General features: G+C 38.2%; 1 protein-coding gene across 1 annotated transcript; it reads left to right on the plus strand.

The window, feature by feature from the left end:
- The first annotated feature begins 191 nt into the window (after positions 1–191).
- On the plus strand, positions 192–18,780 carry LOC123512853 (transmembrane protein 161B-like). Its single transcript, XM_045269496.1, has 11 exons — positions 192–245; positions 3,085–3,187; positions 4,279–4,564; positions 6,231–6,310; positions 11,165–11,380; positions 11,685–11,801; positions 11,994–12,134; positions 13,031–13,205; positions 15,069–15,165; positions 15,867–16,033; positions 17,268–18,780. The coding sequence occupies exons 3-11, from the start codon at positions 4,541–4,543 to the stop codon at positions 17,385–17,387; spliced, it is 1,137 nt and encodes a 378-aa protein (XP_045125431.1). The 5' UTR covers positions 192–245; positions 3,085–3,187; positions 4,279–4,540; the 3' UTR covers positions 17,388–18,780.
- The last annotated feature ends 644 nt before the right edge of the window (positions 18,781–19,424 follow it).

Consider the following 19,424-nt stretch of genomic DNA (forward strand, 5'->3'; position numbering starts at 1 on the left):
ACTAAAATGAATAAGTAGAGTAGAAAGTTTTTTTTTTTTTTTTCTAAAGCTACAAACCAATTAAGCAAACAAAAGTACAGAAATAAAGATAAAAAAAGAGAAAAAAAACAGTAAATGATTTATGAACCAATTTTTTAGCAACAAAAGAGGAGAAAAAAAAGCTAAAAATAGTAATGCCGTTAAAAAGGCTGAATCAGACAACCAGACTGAGTGAAGGATCAAAATAGCAGCAGACGGCAATCATGGTAACGTGTTTGGGCCTTATTTGTACTCTTTCCTCCCCTCCCTTGCATAGGATCTTGACGTGCTTGCATCCTTTATGGCCAGATTAGCTTGTTTTATGTAGTTATTGAGTGTATGATGGTGTAATGAGGGAGGAAGGTACTGGTGTGTGCCGGTATCTTGGGAACTCTGCGGTGCTGCTACCAAATAAATTATGTAGGTCATGTTTATATATTATCTTTTTTTTTCTCTCTGTCTAACTTTCTTTTCTCTCTTTGTCTCTTTTATTTCTTCTTTCTTCTCTTTTCTCTTTCTTTTTTTCCCTTTTTTCTTTTTCTCTTCCGTGTCTATCTTCTTTCTCCTTTTTTTGTCTTTTCTCATTCTTTTTCTCTTTTCTCTCTTTGTCTCTTTATCATCTCTCTTTCCTTTTTCTCCTCTATTTTTCTCTTTTCATTGTCTCTTTATCTTTCTTTTTCTCTCTTCTCTTTTTCTCTTTTCTCTCTTTATCTTCTCTCTCTCTCCTTTTTTCTCTTTTGTCTTTTTTTTTCTCTCTCTTTTCTCTGCCTCTCTCTTCTTTCCGTGTCTTATTTTTCTTACTGTCCTTTTTTTCTGTCTCTTTTCTCTTTTTGTGTCTTTTCTTTGTCTTTTTCTCTGTCTCTTTTTTTACTGTTTCATTCTATTTTCGTATCTTTTCTTTATCTTTTTCTCTGTGCCTTTTTTTCTGTTTGTTCTTTCTGTCTTCTCTTTTTATGTCTTTTTTCTCTCTTTCTGTCTGTTTTTTTTCTGTTTCATTTATCTTTTCTCTCTGTCTCATTTAGTCTCTCTCTCTCTCTCTCTCTCTCTCTCTCTCTCTCTCTCTCTCTCTCTCTCTCTCTCTCTGATTAGGTTAGGTTATGGTCAGAGTCATAAACAAGAATAGAGGGGGTTTTTTTTACAGTCTTGCTCCAAAATCAACATGGCTTTTCTCACCTTTCTCATTTCATAGAGCTTTTTCATTATGAGTAGTTTACGACATTGCTTTTGTGGTGCTTTGTGATAACCAAACTATTTTCTTCTGGTACGTATTAGTCTGTTTTGTATAAGGCATTTTTTTTCACATTTTCATCGCAATACAGTACTTTCTGAGAGGACTAACCAAGTTTTTTCAAGGGGAGAGAGGAATATAAAAAGTACTGATTAGCGATTGAAATGAAGTGCAAATGCATTCATGGGATATACTGTGTTCTTTTAAGGAAGGGGAAGAGGGGGAATATAATAACTACTAATTTGTGATGGAAATGAAGTGCAAATTCATTCAAAACACCAAAACTACCAGAAAGAAATAGTTTCATCCTGAAGTGAGAGTTTGGTGTAAGACTGTATATTTATCAGATAGAGTGGCATGCCTTGTTTTAATGTTTACACAGTGGACTTTATAGTGAGATGATTGGCCACCTAATGTAGCCACTAATCTTACCTCAAATGTCTCAATATGGAACAGGATTGGATGGTAAAAAGTTAGCTGTGAATTTTGTGGGTTCAGGTGTGAGGGTGATAACTCACCTGGGTAACTCACCTGGTTGGCTACTTTTGGTTACTATGGTGTTATGGCAACTGGATATTTTATGGAGCCAGGGTGTATAGGGTAGCACAGATCTGTAGGTACAGCAGTCTCAGTGAATAATTGCACTAGAATATTGTTATAGAGAAAGACCCGAGTTACATTCCTATGCAGAACACAATAGGTTAATGAAGATTTATTAATTGTGAAATTTTGACAAATAGAAGAAACATCAGTGTTAGATGGAATTAGTAAGGTAGTCAAGATAGAGAGAAAAATTTCATTGGATCAATTGTGGACTATGTGGGGGATAGGGAAGGAGTCTTACTTAAAAAAAAAAAAACTGGAAAAGGAGAAAACCCAAGATGGAGAGTAATGCTGCCTCTACCTTGGCCAGAGAAGGTTTTGTAGGTTTCATTAAAGGTTGATTTTAACTTTAATTTGGTGTTTTTGAAATTAGCTGACAGTTTGAAGAAGCACAACATTTCAATACTAACCTTAGAAAACTAACTGTGAATTATTTGGGTTGAGGTGTGAGGTGGTGGCCAGAGAAGGTTGCAGGCTTTATTAGAGTGGGTTAAAGTTAACTGATAGTTTGAAGAAGCACAATAATTCAATAGTAACCTCAGAAAATTAAATTAATTATTTTGGTTGAAGTGTGAGGTGGCAACCAGAGAAAGTTGTAGATTTCATTAGGTTGATTTTAACATTAATTTGGTGTTTTTAGATTAGCTGACAGTTTGAAGAAGAACAATATTTCAATACTAACCTTAGAAAATAACTACAAATTATTTGGGTTGAGGTGTGAGGTGGTGGCCAGAGAAGGTTGCAGGCTTTATTAGAGTGGGTTAAAATTAGCTGATAGTTTATTAGAGTGGGTTAATGTCAGCTGATAGTTTGAAGAAGCACAATAATTCAATGGTAACCTCAGAAAATTAACTGAATTATTTTGGTTGAAGTGTGAGGTGGCAACCAGAGAAGGTTGTAGATTTCATTAGGTTGATTTTAACATTGATTTGGTGTTTTTAAAATTAGCTGACAGTTTGAAGAAGCACAACAATTCAATATTAACCTAAAAAGACTAACTGTGAATTATTTAGGTCGAGGTGTAAGATGGTGGCCACTAGAGAAGGTTTTATTGGTTTTATTAGAGCTGGTTAAAGTTAGCTGACAGTTTGAAAACCACAATATTTCAGTATTAACCTCAAATCATCAGGAGAAAGAAAGGCAATTATGAGAGAGGTGGTGGAGGTAGTAGTAGTGGTGGGGGTGATGGTGGTGGTGGTGGTGATGACAGTAATGACTAGTGACTTTGGCTGCAGGCGGTGTTTGGTGCACAGCTGGTGGTGACGATGGTGATGGCCAGTGTGCTTTCCCGCATCACGCCGCACTACTCCTGGCACGCTGGTTCCTCTGTGGCACGGGGTGAGTCAGCTGCTCCTGGAAGATACTGTGAAGCTTTGTCACTTAATCTCTCATCATGACTTATTAATGTGGAATTGCTTTTACAGATACAGTTCTTAAATTTGATCTATAAGTAACTAGATACACATTGGCCCCTTCAGTACCATGACTCTTTTCCATATTCATTCTGCTTACTATTTGGCAATTTTACACAGCTTCAGAGACTCATGTGGGGATTAAAATGGTGAGGACTCTGAACCATTAGTATTATTCTGACCTCCATAGACCCTTCCTGATGTAAATAAATTTGTCTAATCACACCCAAAACTCATAATGAAAATGCATCCTGATACTGAAGGGATTAAATAGAAGATGAATACTGTACTATTTGTCCATTTTACACAGCTTCAGAAACTCACGTGGGTATGAAAATAGTGAAAACTGAACCATTAATCTTTTGACCTCCATAGACCATTCCTAATATAAAAGAAATCATGTAATCACACCAAAAACTAACAGTAAAAATGCATCCCAGTACTGAAGGAGTTCAATAAAAGATTGATACTATTTGGAAGTTTTACACAGCTTCAGAAAATGATGTGAGATTAAAATATTGAGGACTGAACCATTAATTTTCAAACTTCCATAGACCCTTCCTAATATAAAAGAAATAACTTAATCACTCCCAAAACTCATGGTAAAAAATATGTCCCAGTACTGAAGTGGTTAATTAAAAGATGAATACAATTGATAATTTTACACAGCTCCAGAAACTCATGTGTGGATTAAAATAGTGAGGACTAGACCATTAATCTTCCAATCTCCATTAACCCTTCCTAATGCCAATAGAATCATCTAATGACACCCAAAACTCATGGTAAAGAATGCATCCCAGTATTGAAGGGTTTAAATACATGAATACCATTTGACAATTTTACACAACTTCAGAAACTCATGTGGGGATTAAAATAAGGAGGACTGAACCATTAATCTTCAAAACTCCATGTAAAAAAAATCCTTTAATGACACCCAAAGCTCAAGCTAGAAATATGTCCCAGTACTGAAGGGGCTAAATAAATTAATATATGTTTAACCTCTCACAATTCCTGCAGGTTAGTGTATTACCTCCACCCGACTGACGAGGAACTGCGGAGCCAGGCGGGACTGCAGAAGGAGAAGGGGAAGAAGGGGAAGGGAGGAGGGAAGGGCGGCGGTAAAGGAGGAGGTGGAGGAGGCGGAGAGGACGACGGAGGGTTCACAGTGCCGCGTAGCCTTGACCTGACCCTGGAGACCGCTCGGCTGGGCCCCGGTGAGGTCATCCAGCTCAGGTTCTATGCAGAGTACCAGTGGCTCCTTGACTTCTCCCTCTGTGCTATGCTGGTGTATGTCATCACCGAGGTGGGTACTGGAGGGGGGGGGAAGATTTTTTTTTTTTTTTTTTTACTGATTTATTTATTTATTTGTTCATTTATTTATTTATTTATTTATTTATTTTTATTTATTTCTTTTTATTTTTTTGTCATCACTTAGGTGTGTACTGGGGGGGAGGGGGTGTTTGTGTGTTTGTTTTTGTTTTTGTTTTGTGTTTTTGTTCTATTTATTTGTTCATTTATTTATTTGTTGTTCTTTTATTTGTTTTGTTTTCCTCTTATTTTGTTTTTCATATTCTTTAGTTTTTCCTTTTTTTTCATTTATTGCATTTTCTTTTATTCTTATTTATATTTTTTTCACATTCTTTATTTTCTTTATTGTTTTATTTATTTGTCTTTATTTTTTTTGTTCTTTTCATTTATTCCTTAATTTTGGTTCCTTTTCTTGTTTATTTCTGTGTTTCATATTCACACATTATATTTTTCCATCTTTATATTTATTTCTTTTCCATTTATCTATTTCTCCTTTTTTCTCTCTTTTTTTTTTTTGTGTGTGTTTGTCCGTTTTCCGTTTGTTTATTTGTTTGTGTGTCATTTACTTTCCTTCATTCTGTCCACATTTTTTACATCAATTTATTTATTTATCTTCTATTTATTTTATTTTTATTTTTGTATTTGCACGTTTTCCCTTTTTTTGTGTGTATTTATTTCTCCATTTTCCATTTGTTTGTTTATTTGTTTGTGTGTCATTTATATTCCTTCATTCTGTCCAGATTTTGATATTTACGCATTTTATTTTTCTATCTTTTTATTCTTTTTTTTTTCCATTTACTTGTTTATTTTAGTATCTGCACATATTTATTTTTTTTTTTTTTTGTCTTTGTTTCTCTGTGTTTTATTTATTTGTTTGTTTGTGTCATTATGCATTCATTCCTTCATTCTGTCGGCATTCACTCTTGCATTAAACATTATTGTCAGCCTCAGTAACTTTTTTTTTTTTTCTTCTTTTTTTTTGTAATTTTTGTTTATTTGTGCAAAAAAATTTTCTTTACATTTTTTTTTTCACAAACTTTTGTTCTTATTTTCTTTTTCCTTTTTCTTTCTTTTCTTTTCTTGTCTTTCTTTTTTTTTATTTATTTTTATTTATTCATGCAAAACATTTTTTCTTTACAATTTTTTTTTACATTAACAAACTTTTATTCTTATTTTCTTCTTTCTTTCTTTCTATCTTTCTTTCTTTCTTTCTTTCTTTCTTTCTTTCTTTCTTCCTTCCTTCTTTCTTACTTCCTTCTTTTCTTTCTTTCCTTCCTTCCTTCTTTAATGAGAACTTTCCTTTTTATTTTTATGTATTCATGCAAAACTTTTACTTTACATTTTTTCTCACCACCAATAATTCTGACCAACTTTTTACCATTATTTTATTGATTTATCTATTTTATTTTATTCATTCAGAACTTTCCCAATTATTCCCCAACCACTTTGTATTAATTTATCCACCATTAATTCAATCAACAATTTTATTCCTATTTTATTTATATATTTTACTCATCAGAACTTCAATTATTTCCCCATCACTTTATTTTACTACTACTAATTCAACCATCAACCTTTTTTTATTCTTATTTCCTTTATTTTACTCATCAGAACTTCAATAATTTCTACACCACTAATTCATTCTTTTGGTGTTCCTGCAGGTGTTGATGGCCGTGGCTCCTCCCAGGGCTGAAGTCAACCTTAGCATGCTGTGGTGCCTCCTGGCCATTGGATTCTCTCTGTATCCTTTGGTGGTGGTGATGGTGGTGGTGGAAACGAGAGGGTTGTGTTTGTAAGAGGTTAGGAAGACAGTCGTGGTGGTGGTGGTGGTGATGGTGGTGGTGGTAATGGTGGTGGAAGCGAGAGGGTTGTGTTTATAAGGTTGAGGAAGACAGTCATGGTGGTGGTGGTGGTGGTGATAGAGATGAGGAGGAAGAAGAGGAAGGAAGAGTGCAGTGAGAGGTGTTTCAGTAATGTGTTTAAGAAGGAGGAGGTGTGAAGTGGATAAGGAAAGGGAATTTAATAATGGTTGAACAAAAGGCATTAATGAATTTTCAATGGTTTACATACAGTGCTAATTGAAAACTCACTCATCGAGAAAATACATGCATAAAATACACACACACACACACACACACACACACACATATAATTTGCTAAAGAATATTGGATTAGCATTTCACTACATAAACAAAGAAATGATGAAGAAATTGATAAGTATTATAATAAGACCCAGATTTGAATATGCAGTAGTGTGGACCCCTCATAAAAAGAAACACATAAGAAAGTTGGAGAGACTACAAAAAATGGCTACAAGAATGGTTCCAGAATTTGAAGGGATTACATATGAGGAGAGACTAAAGGCTATGGATCTGCCAACCCTGGAACAAAGAAGAGAGAGAGGAGATCTGATACAAGTTTATAAATTGATCAACGGAATGAACCAAGTGGATAATGAGAAACTGATCCTGAGAGAAGAATATGACATTCGAAGCACAAGATCGCATAGTAAAAAGCTGAGAAAAGGAAGATGTCTGAGAGATGTTAAAAAATATAGTTTCTCACAAAGATGTATTGAGACGTGGAACAGTTTAAATGAAGAAGTAGTGTCTGCAACGAGTGTGCATACTTTTAAAGTAAGATTGGAAAAGTGTAGATATGGAGACGGGGCCATATGAGCATAAAGCCCAGGCCCTGGAAAATTACAACCAGGTAAATGCATACACACACACACACCATGTAGTGTAGTGGTTAGCAAGCTCGACTCAATCGAGAAGGTCCGGGTTTGAGTCCCGGAGGCGGTGAGGCAAATGGGCAAGCCTCTTAATGTGTAGCCCATGTTCACCTAGCAGTAAATAGGTACGGGATGTAACTCGAAGGGTTGTGTCCTCGCTTTCCCGGTGTGGGGAGTGTGTTGTGGTCTCAGTCCTACCTGAAGATCGGTCTATGAGCTCTGAGCTTGCTCCGTAATGGGGAAGACTGGCTGGGTGACCAGCAGGCAACCGTGGTGAATTACACACACACACACACACACACACACAGCACGCTCGACTCACAATCGAGAGGGCCGGGTTCGAATCCCGGTGCGGCGAGGCAAATGGCCAAGCCTCTTAATGTGTAGCCCCTGTTCATCTAGCAGTAAATAGGTACGGGATGTAACTCGAGGGGTTGTGGCCTCGCATTACTGGTGTGTGGAGTGTGTTGTGGTCTCAGTCCTACCCAAAGATCGGTCTATGAGCTCTGAGCTCGCTCCGTAATGGGGAAAACTGGCTGGGTGACCAGCAGGCAACCGAGGTGAATTACATACACACACACACACACACACACACACACACATACACATACACACACACACACACACACACACACACACACACACACACACACACACACACACAAGGACTAAAGAAACTTACATATGAGCGAAATGTAATGTATTCCAACATAAATGGAGTGATATCGGGGATTTTAGAACTCAACGATTACTTGAGGGACAAGAACCCAGATATTGTGGGTCTTACTGAAACAAAACTGAGAGAGGAGAAGACCTGATGAAGGTTGGAGAAGGAAATATAACGTTTGGAAAAGAAATAGAGTAGGTAAGATGGGAGGAGGAGTGATGTTGCTGGTTAAAAAGATATAAAGGTGGATCAAGTGAAAAAGGTATGGGAAAGGCAGAAGTGCTAAAGATCAGAGCAGAAACTAATGAAGGAAAAAGAGGCACTACATAGTGGTGTACGTACCACCTAAGACAAATGCATGGTCAGTACAGGAATATGAAGAAATGATAAGTGATACAGGAACATGTCTGGAAGAAATGTTGGGTGGCTGTGAACGAACTATAATGATGGGAGATTTTAATTGTAAAGAGGTGTGTTGGGAGGACTGGTCAATGGAAGGATCAGAGACAACATGGGGAAATACACTATTGACACTGGCAATGGAAAATGTGTTAACTCAGTGGGTCAAAGAAGATACTAGGTTTGGAGGAGAGGGAGCATCGTCAAGACTGGACTTGGTCTTTAGTACAGAGCCAATGGTCATTGAGGAGATGAGGGTGGAGTGCCCTTTAGCAAAGAGTGATCATGCAGTTTTGGAGTTCAAGGTGATAGACGAAGAGAAATCTAGAAGAAATGAAGAATATAAAGTGGGAAGATGGAATTATGCCAAGACAGATTTTGGAAACCTAAAGAAATTCTTTCAAGAGACAAATTGGATGAAATTCAAGAGTGCTAAGGAGCAAATGAAAAGTGGAAGGAATTTATAAAAATATACAAAGAAGGTGAGAAAAATTTGTACCAATAAGACAACATAGAGAAGTTGGAAAGCAGGACTGGTTTAACGATAGATGTGAAAAGGCTAGAACAAGAAAAGAGGATGCATGGAAGAGGTGGAGAAGGAAAAGACGGATTAAGCAGTGGGAAAGTTACAAAAGAGCAAGAAATGAATATGTGTTGATTAGAAGAGAAGAAAGAAAGAAACAAGAAAAGGATATAATTGATAAATGTAAAGACCAACCAAGGCTTTTTACAGACATGTGAACAACAACATCAAAAATAGAGAAAGTATTGAAAGTTTAGAAGTAAATGGAGTATACAGTGAAGATCCCAGGAAATGGCAGAGGCTATGAATGGATGCTTTCGGAAGGTATTCACAAAGGAGACTGCTTTTGACAAACCACTGGTAATGGAACAGAAAGGGATTATGAAGGAGTTTCAAGTAACTGTGGAGGAGATCAAGAACATGATGGGGAGTTTAGAAGTGAGAAAAGCTGTGGGACCTGATGGGGTATCAGGATGGATTTTAAGAGAATGCAGGAGCAATTGGCAGAAAAAGTTTGTGAAGTAATTGATGCCTCATTAAGGGAAGGTGTAGTGCCCCAAGACTGGAAAAGAGCTAACATTGTCCCAATCTATAAATCAGGTAACAAGAGAGACCCATTGAACTATAGACCAGTGTCACTTACAAGTGTGGTAGCTAAGATGTGTGAGAGGGTGGTGAAGACTAGATGGACAGACTTCTTGGAGAAAAATGACATACTTTGTGAGTGTCAATTTGGTTTTAGGAAAGGGCGTTCATGCACGACAAACCTGATATGTTACTATTCGAGGGTGATAGATGTAATACAGGAAAGAGATGGTTGGGCTGATGGAATATATCTGGATTTAAAAAAGGCCTTTGATAAGGTACCACACCAGAGACTGATCTGGAAACTTGAAATGGTAGGAGGAGTGCATGGCAGTTTACTAAAATGGATGGAAGACTTTTGGTAGGAAGAGAAATGAGAACAATAATTAAGGACAGACCATCAGAATGGGGATTGGTGGAGAGTGGAGTTCCACAGGGATCAGTGTTGGCACCAGTAATGTTCGCAGTCTACATAAATGACATGGTGGATGGGGTGTCCAGTTATGTGAGCCTATTTGCAGGCGATGCAAAATTGTTAAGAAAAGTGAGATGTGACAAAGATTGCGAACTACTCCAGGAAGACTTGGACAGAATATGGAAATGGAGCTGTACATGGCAAATGGAGTTCAACACGACAAAATGCAAGAAAATAGAGTTTGGCAAGAGTGAAAGAAGAATCAGGAGTATGTACAAGATAGGAAATGAAGACATAAAACCAGTCATGAAGAAAAAGACCTTGGGGTGACAATTACCAATGACCTATCGCCAGAGAGACATATAAACAAAATAATTGGAGAAGTATTGAACTTATTGAGGAACATAAGAGTGGCGTTCGTATATCTAGATGAAGAAATGATGAAGAAAATAATTACTGCAATGATAAGACCGAGGCTTGAATATGCAACAATACAGTGGGCTCGAACTTAAAGAAACACATAAGGAAACTAGAGAAAGTACAGAGGGCTGCAACGAAAATGGTGCCTGACTTAAGAGATTTGACTTATGAAGACAGACTGAAAAGAATGCAACTTCCAACCCTGGAAAACAGAAGAGAAAGGGAGACCTGATAGCAATATACAGAGTGATGATTGGCATGGAAAAATGGATAGGGAAGATCTGTGTATGTGGAATGGAAGAATGTCGAGAGGGCATGGGAAAAAACTAAAATGGCCACTTATAGGAGAGATGTGAAAAAATATAGCTTCCCTCATAGAAGGGTGGAAGCATGGAATAGTTTAGACGTGGAAGTGGTCAACGCAAGGAATATTCATGATTTTAAGAAAAAGCTGGACATTAATAGATATGGAGACGGGACAACACGAGCATAGCTCTTTTCCCGTATGTTACAATTAGGTAAATACAATTAGGTAAATACACACACACACGAAGCACAAGATCGCATAGTAAAAAGCTGAGGAAGGGAAGATGTCTAAGAGATATCAAGAAGTATAGTTTCCCGCAAAGATGTGTTGAGACATGGAACAGTCTGAGTGAAGAAGTGGTGACAGCAACGAGTGTGCATAGTTTTAAAGAAAAATTGGATAAGTGTAGATATGGAGACAGGATCACATGAGCATAAAAGCCCATGCCATGTAAAACTACAACTAGGTAAATACACACACACACACACCATCGATATACCAACACACACACAAACACAAGCTGCATTCCTTAACCAACCCCACAGCAAGATTATGTTCACCCTGGCCATGCTGTACTTCCGAGGGGAGGACTCGGGCGGGGAGAAGGCCATGGTGGTGCTGTCCTTCTTCACCTACCTCCTCATTGCCCTTGGGATGCTGATACTGGATGAGAGCAAACTAGAGATGGGGCTGGATTTGGCCTACTCCTCCTTCAATGCTAGTGCTGCAGCCTTCCTCCGAGCGCAGGGCCTGCCGTCTGAGTGAGTGCTGGGGTCAGGAAGGGATTAGAAGAGTGTGTGTGTGATTTAGGTCTGGTTATGTTGATATATGGATGGTGTTTTTGTTGTGTGTGTGTGTGTGTGTGTGTGTGATTTAGGTCTGGCTCTGATTGATATGTGGATGGTATTTTTATCATTTGTGTGTGTGTGTGTGATCTTGTTTTAGTGTAATAGATAATTACCGTATATTAGATTTATTGTATGATCTTTAGCACTATAATCCAACATGTTTATATATGTCTTAGATATCCCGACACATTATCAGCAGCGTTGGTTCTCCACACAGCGGGCCGGCCTCCAAGGTGACATTCAAGCTGAGTCTGGCAGTGCTGTGTGCCGTCATTGGTGCGTTCTTCACCTTCCCTGGGCTGAGGCTGGGCAAGATGCACTGGGACTCACTCAGGTAGGCAAATGATGTAGTTACTATATAGTTTGGTAGGTCACTCAGAATTTTGTTATATAAAGGGTATGTTTTTTTTTTCTCTCTCTCTCTCTCTCTCTCTCTCTCTCTCTCTCTCTCTCTCTCTCTCTCTCTCTCTCTCTCTCTCTCTCTCTCTCTGGTGGGAAAGTTAGAAAAAAAAGTGTTTCTCATCAGGTACTGTACGGAAAGCAAGGTCCTGCGAGCACTGTTCCACCTCAGCTTTGTGGCTCCCCTGCTGCTGGTCACCATGTGGATTCGGCCAGTCTCCCGCCGCTACCTGACAGAGTACACCCTGCCAGGCCGCTCCCACCCCCTGTGAGTTGACTGCCATGTTATACACAACACACTGGAGTACATGTTTTGATGGTGTGGTGTGAGGATTGTATGAATGTTCAGGTTTTTCACAGCTGTTTGGTATGTGTTTTCTTGTAAGGAGACCCATAGACTGTCTTAGGGATGCCACACTAGTCAGAGTACACGTTTTAATTGTGTGGTGTAAGTAGTGTATGAATGTTCAGGCTTTTTCACAGCTGTTTGGTATGTGTTTTCTAGTTTTTAGACCCATAGATTGCCTTGTTAGGGATGCCACACCAGTCAGGTTACATGTGTTGATGGTGTAGTGTGAGGAGTGTATAAGTATTTAAGTTATTCACAACTGTTTGGTATGTGTTTTCTTGTAAGGAGACCCATAGACTGTCTTAGGGATGCCACACTAGTCAGGTTACATGTACTGATGGTGTAAATTGAAAAATGTATGAGTGTTCAGGCTTTTCACAGCTGTATGGTATGTTTTCTCATTTTTAGAGCCATAGAGAAGGTAATGACACAGCGGCTAATACAGATTGCCAGTGGAAACTATAACAATTGAAGAAAATTTGAAAAAAACGTCTAAGAACCTGCCAAACTTTTGTACTGATATGCTTCTCCTTGTAAGTTTAATCCTTGACCCCCCACAAAAAATAGAACTTTAAAGAATAAAATAAATAACAAGGATAGGTAAAAGAAAGAAACATCTAAAAAGAAAAAGATCTTTGTAAATTTTCATACCAACATCCTTTCCTTCTTAATCCTAACCTTGCTACACACATCATCATGAATAAATAACAAGGATAGTCAAAAGAAACAAACATTCAAGAAATATGAAAAAAAAAAGCAGGAAAAAGAAAACCTTTGTAAATCTCTCTTAATCTTGATCTTGCTTGACACAACAGCATGGGACCCGACACCTTTGACACGCTGAGGATTGTGATGGTGCTGACGGTGAGTGCAGTGAGGCTGGGACTTATGCCTTACTACCTACAGTCCTACCTCAACCTGGCGTACGAGAAAATAGAAGCACAGAAGAAGGAGTCAGGTCGCATATCCAACAAGGACCTGCAGAAAAAAGTGAGGAGCTGAGGGTTTGTGTGTGTGAGGGTGGAAAAGTCAAGGTTAAAAGAAGAGATAGAAATAAACCAGTTCACAAATAGAGGCACAGAGGAAAGAGTCAGGTTGCGTTTCCAATAAGGACCTATAGAAGAAAGTGAGGGGCTGAGCATTGGTGTGTATGTGTGTGTGTGTGTGTGTGAGGGTAAAAACATGAAGGTTAGAGGAGAGATAGGAAAAAAGGTTCACAAATAGAGGTATAGAGGAAAGAGTCAGGTTGCATATCTAACAAGTACCTGCAGAAAAAAATGAGAAACTGAGGGTTGGTGTGTGTGTGTGTGTGTGAGGTGAGTGAGGGTGGAAAAGTCAAGGTTAGAGAAGAGATAAAGTGAAACAGGTTCACAAAAAGAGTAGCAAATTAATCGAGAATCAGGTTGCATATCTGATGAGGACCTACAAAAAAAAAAAGTGAGGAGCTGAGCATTGGTATGTGTATGATGTATGAGGGTGGAAAAAATCATGGTTAAAAAAAAGATAGAACAAATCAGGTTCACAAAAAAGAGTGGCAGATATATTTTGAATCAGGTCACGTCTAACAAGGACCTACAGAAGAAAGTGAGCAGTTGGTGTGTGTGTGTGATGTGTAAGAGTGGAAAAGTCAAGGTTAAAGAAGAGATAGGAAAAGGATGGTTCACAAAAAGAGTAGCGAGTGAATCGAGAGTTAGGTTGCATATCCAACAAGGAACTACAGAAAAAAAAAAAAAAAAAAAGAAGTAGTGAGAGGCTGAGGGTTGGTGTGTGTGTTTGTGTGTGTGTAAGGCTGGAAAAAGTCAAGGTTAAAGAAGGGATGGGAAGAAACTGGTACACAGAAAGAGTGGCAGATGAATGGAGTGGACACAGTCATTAGGAAGCTTCCAAAACATTAGACAAATGTATCTATGAATAGGAATGATAGGTAGAAATAGATATGTATGTTTCTTATGTTCTTTCTAGAGACTGCCGTGGTATATTTTGCATGAAGGTATTTGAAAGGTGGGAGGGCAGTGAAGGTGATTTGGGGATCAGAGAAACTTGTGCTAATGTTAAGTTGTAAGATGATAAAATTGATTGTAAGATAGAATGTTTTAGGTATTCAGACTTGTGCATTGTTTGGTAAGATTAACCCCTTCAGTACTGGGATGCATTTTTACCATGGGTTTGGGTATGATTAAACAGTTTTCTATACATTAGAAAGGGTTTATGGAGATCAGAAGATTAACAGCCAGTGTCTTCACTATTTTAATCCCCACATAAGTTTCCAAAGCTGTATAAGATCACCATTTAGTAAGCAGAATGGATATGAAAACATGTCATGGTACTGAAGGGGTTAAAGTGCAGTGATGAATGGTGAGTATTAAGATGATAGTACCTTTGGAAAGTAGACTGAGAAGATGGGTTGTTTTAAGTGTTTGAAGCTACATGTTGCATTGAATGGAGGGACAAATAGGTCAGATTGTGTGGCTGAGTGTGTGTGTGTGTGTGTGTCAGAGAGTGAAGTATGTGTGGCAGTATTTTGCAGAAGTTCTGAGAGTGATATAACATTTAAATATTTGACTACTAAAGGTAAGACAAAAAATTGATCAACACTATGAGGTAAGATGAAAGTTACAGTAAGTGGAGAAACAGAAATTAGTGTCATACTCCCAAATCAGAGAGGTGGGTGAAGTATGCAGGAAAAGAGAGAGAGAGAGAGAGAGAATACAGTAAGTGGAGAAAGAAATTGATGCCATATTCCCAAATCAGAGGTGAGTGAAGTATAAAAGAGAGAGAGAGAGAAAAAAAAAAGATAGAGAGAGAAAGTAATTGAAGGGTATGTGCTGATGATATGAATTCTTGCCTGGACAGATAGCGGGTGTATTCTACTACCTGTGTGTTGTGACGCTGCAGTACGTGGCGCCCATTGTGCTGTGTCTCTTCCTCTCCCTCATGTTCAAGACTCTCGGTAAGCCACAAGGAGAAATAAGGCAGAATTTAGTTTTTGAGGGCATCTTTTCTATTGGTGAAGCAGAATTCTTGTTATGAATTAGTTAAAGCATGAATACAGTGTAGAAATCCTATTGACTTCCACTGCTCTGTTAAATGTTGGAGATTAAAGCAGTTTTGTTCAGTTAATTATTTATTTATTCATTCATTTATTTTATCTTTTTTTTTTTTTTTTTTTTTTTTTTTTTAAGAATGCAGTCTATCTTAAGCAAAAAAAAGTGATGAAACAAAATGACTTCTACTATTCTGTTATATGTTAAAGATGAAGCAGTTTTATTTATTTATTTTTATTATTATTTATTTTCTTATTTATTTATTTTTTTTTTTTTTTATTTATTTATTTATTATTATTATTATTTTTTTTATGTCCTGGCCTATAGCACCTGTAGGTAACTTGAAGAGTATTGGGAAGTGCTGTTAAGCTCAGTTCAATTTTATTTATAGTGGATGGCATATTAGGGCCCACCTAGAACCAGGGTATCATGGTGACATGTAGGAAACTATAAACCACTCAGGTGGGCTAAGCTGGGTGGAAAGCAGTGAAATAAAGACAAAAAGGAATAAATAACTTTCACCGGTCTATTAGATATCAAAGATCAAGCAACATTTTTAAAGAACATCACCATCTCACTTCCTTTTCTTGTGGTGTTTGTTCTTCAGGTGGGTTAAGCTGGGCGGCCTTGCTTGGGAGTCAGTCCAGCCCCGGGGAGTGTGGCCTTACTCCCGAGGGTGGCGCTGAGTCCGCCCCTCTCCCAGCCCTGCAGGATGCTGAGACTGTGATGGAGGCCACACGCATCCTCACCCTAGGCATTGAGGAGGTCAAGAAGGTATGGTGGTGGTGGTGATGATGATGTTGATATGATGGTGGTGGTGGTGGTCGTGGTGGTGGTGGTGGTATTTACCTACTTAGTTTTTTTTTTTTGTTCTTTCTCTATTTTTTTTTATTTTTTATTTTTTTTTTTTTTTTTCTCTTTCTTACTTCTATGTAAGAGGGCAAGTTTTGGCTGAAGGCTAGAAATGTGATTACACAAAAAGGCCCACTTAGATGCCAGTTCCTGAGCAGGTCCAAGAGAGAGAGAGAGAGAGAGCCACAACAATAGGATAAACGTTTTGAAACCATCCTCTTCAATGAGTTCAGGTCATAGGAGGATGAAAATACAGAAGCAGGCAGACAGTTCCAGACTTTAGCGGAGAAAGGGATGAATGATTTAGAGTATTGGTTAACTCTTGCATTAGAGAAGTGGTCAGAGTGTGTTTACCTATTTATGATTTACAATAGGGGAGTAATCTCATGGTATCCTGTCTGTATATCCATTATCCAATTTCTTTTTAAAGGCATCAACAGTTTTGCCACTAAACTTGTTCCATGTATTCACACTTCTATGAGGAAAACTATACTTCTTAATGCCCCTTCTGTAATGTTCTTTCTTCAACTTCATGCTTTGTCCTTTTGTATTCAGTTTCTGTGTGTGTGTGTGTGTGTGTGTGTGTGTGTGTGTGTGTGTGTGTGTGTGTGTGTGTGTGTGTGTATTTACCTAGTTGTATGTTACAGGGTTCGAGTAGAGCTCATAGTGACCTGTCTCCGTATCTACATTTGTCTAACTTCTCCTTAAATTTGTGCACTTTCTGCTGTTACAATCTCTTCATTTAATCCATTCCAGATGTCTTCTATCCTATGTGGAAAACTGAACTGCTTGATATTTGTATGACACTGACTTTTCATGATTTTCTTGGAATGTCCTCTTGTTTGTCTGTCTTCCTGCTCCGTAAGTGTTACCAAGTCTTGTCTATCTATCTTCTCCATACGGTTTACTAACTTATACATTCATCCGGTCAGTCACACAGTCACTCACTCAATCATTTATTCAAGCAGTTAGCAAGTCAATCATGCACCCAGATAGTGTGTCACTCGTCCACTCATTCAATCATTTATCCAAGCTCTTATCCAGTCATCCATGCAGTCACTCATTTAATCATTCATCAGTCATTCACACAGTCACTCACTCCATCATTCACTCAGACAGTCACACACTTAACCACTCCTCTCCTCCTCCCTGGCAGGTCTTCACCACAGAGTTTTACAGAGGCGTGCTTGGCTTCACAACCTGGTGGTGCGTGTTCTCCTGGTTCCTCTCAGGGACATTCGGTGTTGCCTACCAGTCCTACTTCACCAAAGGATAGTGCATCTGTCTGTCCACTGCTGACTCAACCATCCATTTATCTCGTCTATTTGCATGGTAATTCCCCTCGCCTTACCTCACCTCATCTCTCCTTTCCCCTCCCCTCCCCTCATTTTTTTTTTTTTTTTTTTTTTTTTGATTTAATTACTTTCATGTTTTGTTGCCTCGTGTGAAAATTTTAGGCATGGTAAGTATTTGTTGTGCTGTTGTTTTTTATATATACTTTTCTTTTATATATTTGTGTCGTGTGGCTGGTTTTATTTTTGTTTGTGGTTATGTTTTGTTGTCTAGATTAGAAAGTTTTAACTGGAAAGCATTTTTTAGATATTTTGTATTGGTTTTATGTTCATTTGTCTATTTTGTTTTTTATTTTATCTCTTTTTTCATTCATTCCTATTCTTTCTCCCCACTGAGGCTGGTGCCTAATCACTATGTTCATGTTGGTACCCCTGTGTGTGTATCTTATTTTGGGTGGAGAAGATTCACTGTATCCCTTTGTTTGGTTCCCAGTGTTGTTGAAGGTGCCTTCCACAAATCATCATGGCAGATTGTCCCTCCCCATTCATTTCTTTTATTCTGTTTTATTGTATGTGTCTTGCAAGTGCACACATTATGAGTTAAAAGTATGTGTGTTTATCATGACCAGACAGAAATGAGAGAAGACTTGTATTATGCATGAGGAAAGTTACATGTGTAGATAAATTAGAAAAATATCTGAGGAGTATGAAGAAACGAAATGCAGGTTAGAGACAAAAGTGTAAATAAAGTTAAAATGATCTCTAAGTAAAGTGAAAAGTGTAATATGTATAGTAAGGGAGAACTGTAAGCTGCTTGAGCCTTTGTAAATAGTCAATTATGCACAAAGAACTCATCAAGAAGATAATCATCCCAGTAAACACCACCTCAAGCCTTCAAGAACACACACACACACACACACACACACACACACACACACACACACACACACACACACACACACACACACACACACACACACACACACACACACACACACACACACACACACACACACACACACACACACACACACACACACACACACACACACACACACACACACACACACCTCTAAACATTGCTGGATTGGCCAGTTTGCATAGCTACTTGTTGATGAGACGAGAGAGTAATAATCAAAACTTTCTAAATCGCATGTCAGTAATTTTTCCTTTCTCTCACAAGCTAGAAAATGAAGCCACCACTATAAATAAGGGTGTCTGAGGTGCAGCTTTCCATTTAAGGTGGAAATAAGTTAATAGAGGTGCTTATTTTTAGTTACTGTAAAGAAAAGAGTCTTGCATCGCACCTTTTGAAGTGTCTGAATAAGAGATGTACCTTTCTATTCAAGGAGAGAGAGAGAGAGAGAGAGAGAGAGAAAAGTAAAGAAAAAAAAGGAATAGAAGAAGGAGGAGGAGTGAAAAGAAGAGGAAAAAAGAGAAACAGGAGAAAAGAAGGGAAAGAAAGAAGAGAAATAGAAGAAAAGAAAGAGGAAGAGGAAGAACAAAAACAAGAGAGAGAAGAGAGAGAGAGAGAGAGAGAGAGAGAGAGAGAGAGAGAGAGAGAGAGAGAGAGAGAGAGAGAGAGAGAGTCCAGCATTCCTTTACATCATTTTGGTATAGGGGAGCAGATATCTTGTCCAGTGCATTGTCAAACGTCGTGTACCAGGAGTGTGTGAATTCAGAGAGCAGTGACGTCTGTGTGTTGATAGTGACAGATACTCCATACTCTCTTAACTTCTGCACATAAAGGTATATTACTCATGGCTGTGAAATAATTGCTGAGGGAAAGATATTAAACCACTTCTCCATAGACATACATAAATTACAAGCTTGAATTTTTGCGAGTGGCTGATTCTCTTTATCTCTTTACTGTAGTGTTACCATTAGCAGCACCTCAGATGTGACTGGTGTTGCTCTGCTGGATTGCCCTTTTGTGTTACTGATCGCCTTCCTTTTAGTATTGCAAACTGTGTGGTGGTGGTGGTGGTGGTGTCAGACTGTTAGTGTTCTCATTTTTGTTA

This window comes from Portunus trituberculatus, chromosome 34 (genome assembly GCF_017591435.1).
Source record: "Portunus trituberculatus isolate SZX2019 chromosome 34, ASM1759143v1, whole genome shotgun sequence".
In the NCBI taxonomy this organism is placed as follows: domain Eukaryota; kingdom Metazoa; phylum Arthropoda; class Malacostraca; order Decapoda; family Portunidae; genus Portunus; species Portunus trituberculatus.

Coding starts and splice junctions, on each gene's coding strand:
- LOC123512853 (XM_045269496.1), top strand. CDS start 4,541: ATGCTGGTGTATGTCATCACCGAG. Junction 11,381..11,684: donor GCGCAGGGCCTGCCGTCTGA/GTGAGTGCTGGG, acceptor TTCTCCACACAG/CGGGCCGGCCTCCAAGGTGA. Junction 16,034..17,267: donor GCATTGAGGAGGTCAAGAAG/GTATGGTGGTGG, acceptor CCTCCCTGGCAG/GTCTTCACCACAGAGTTTTA.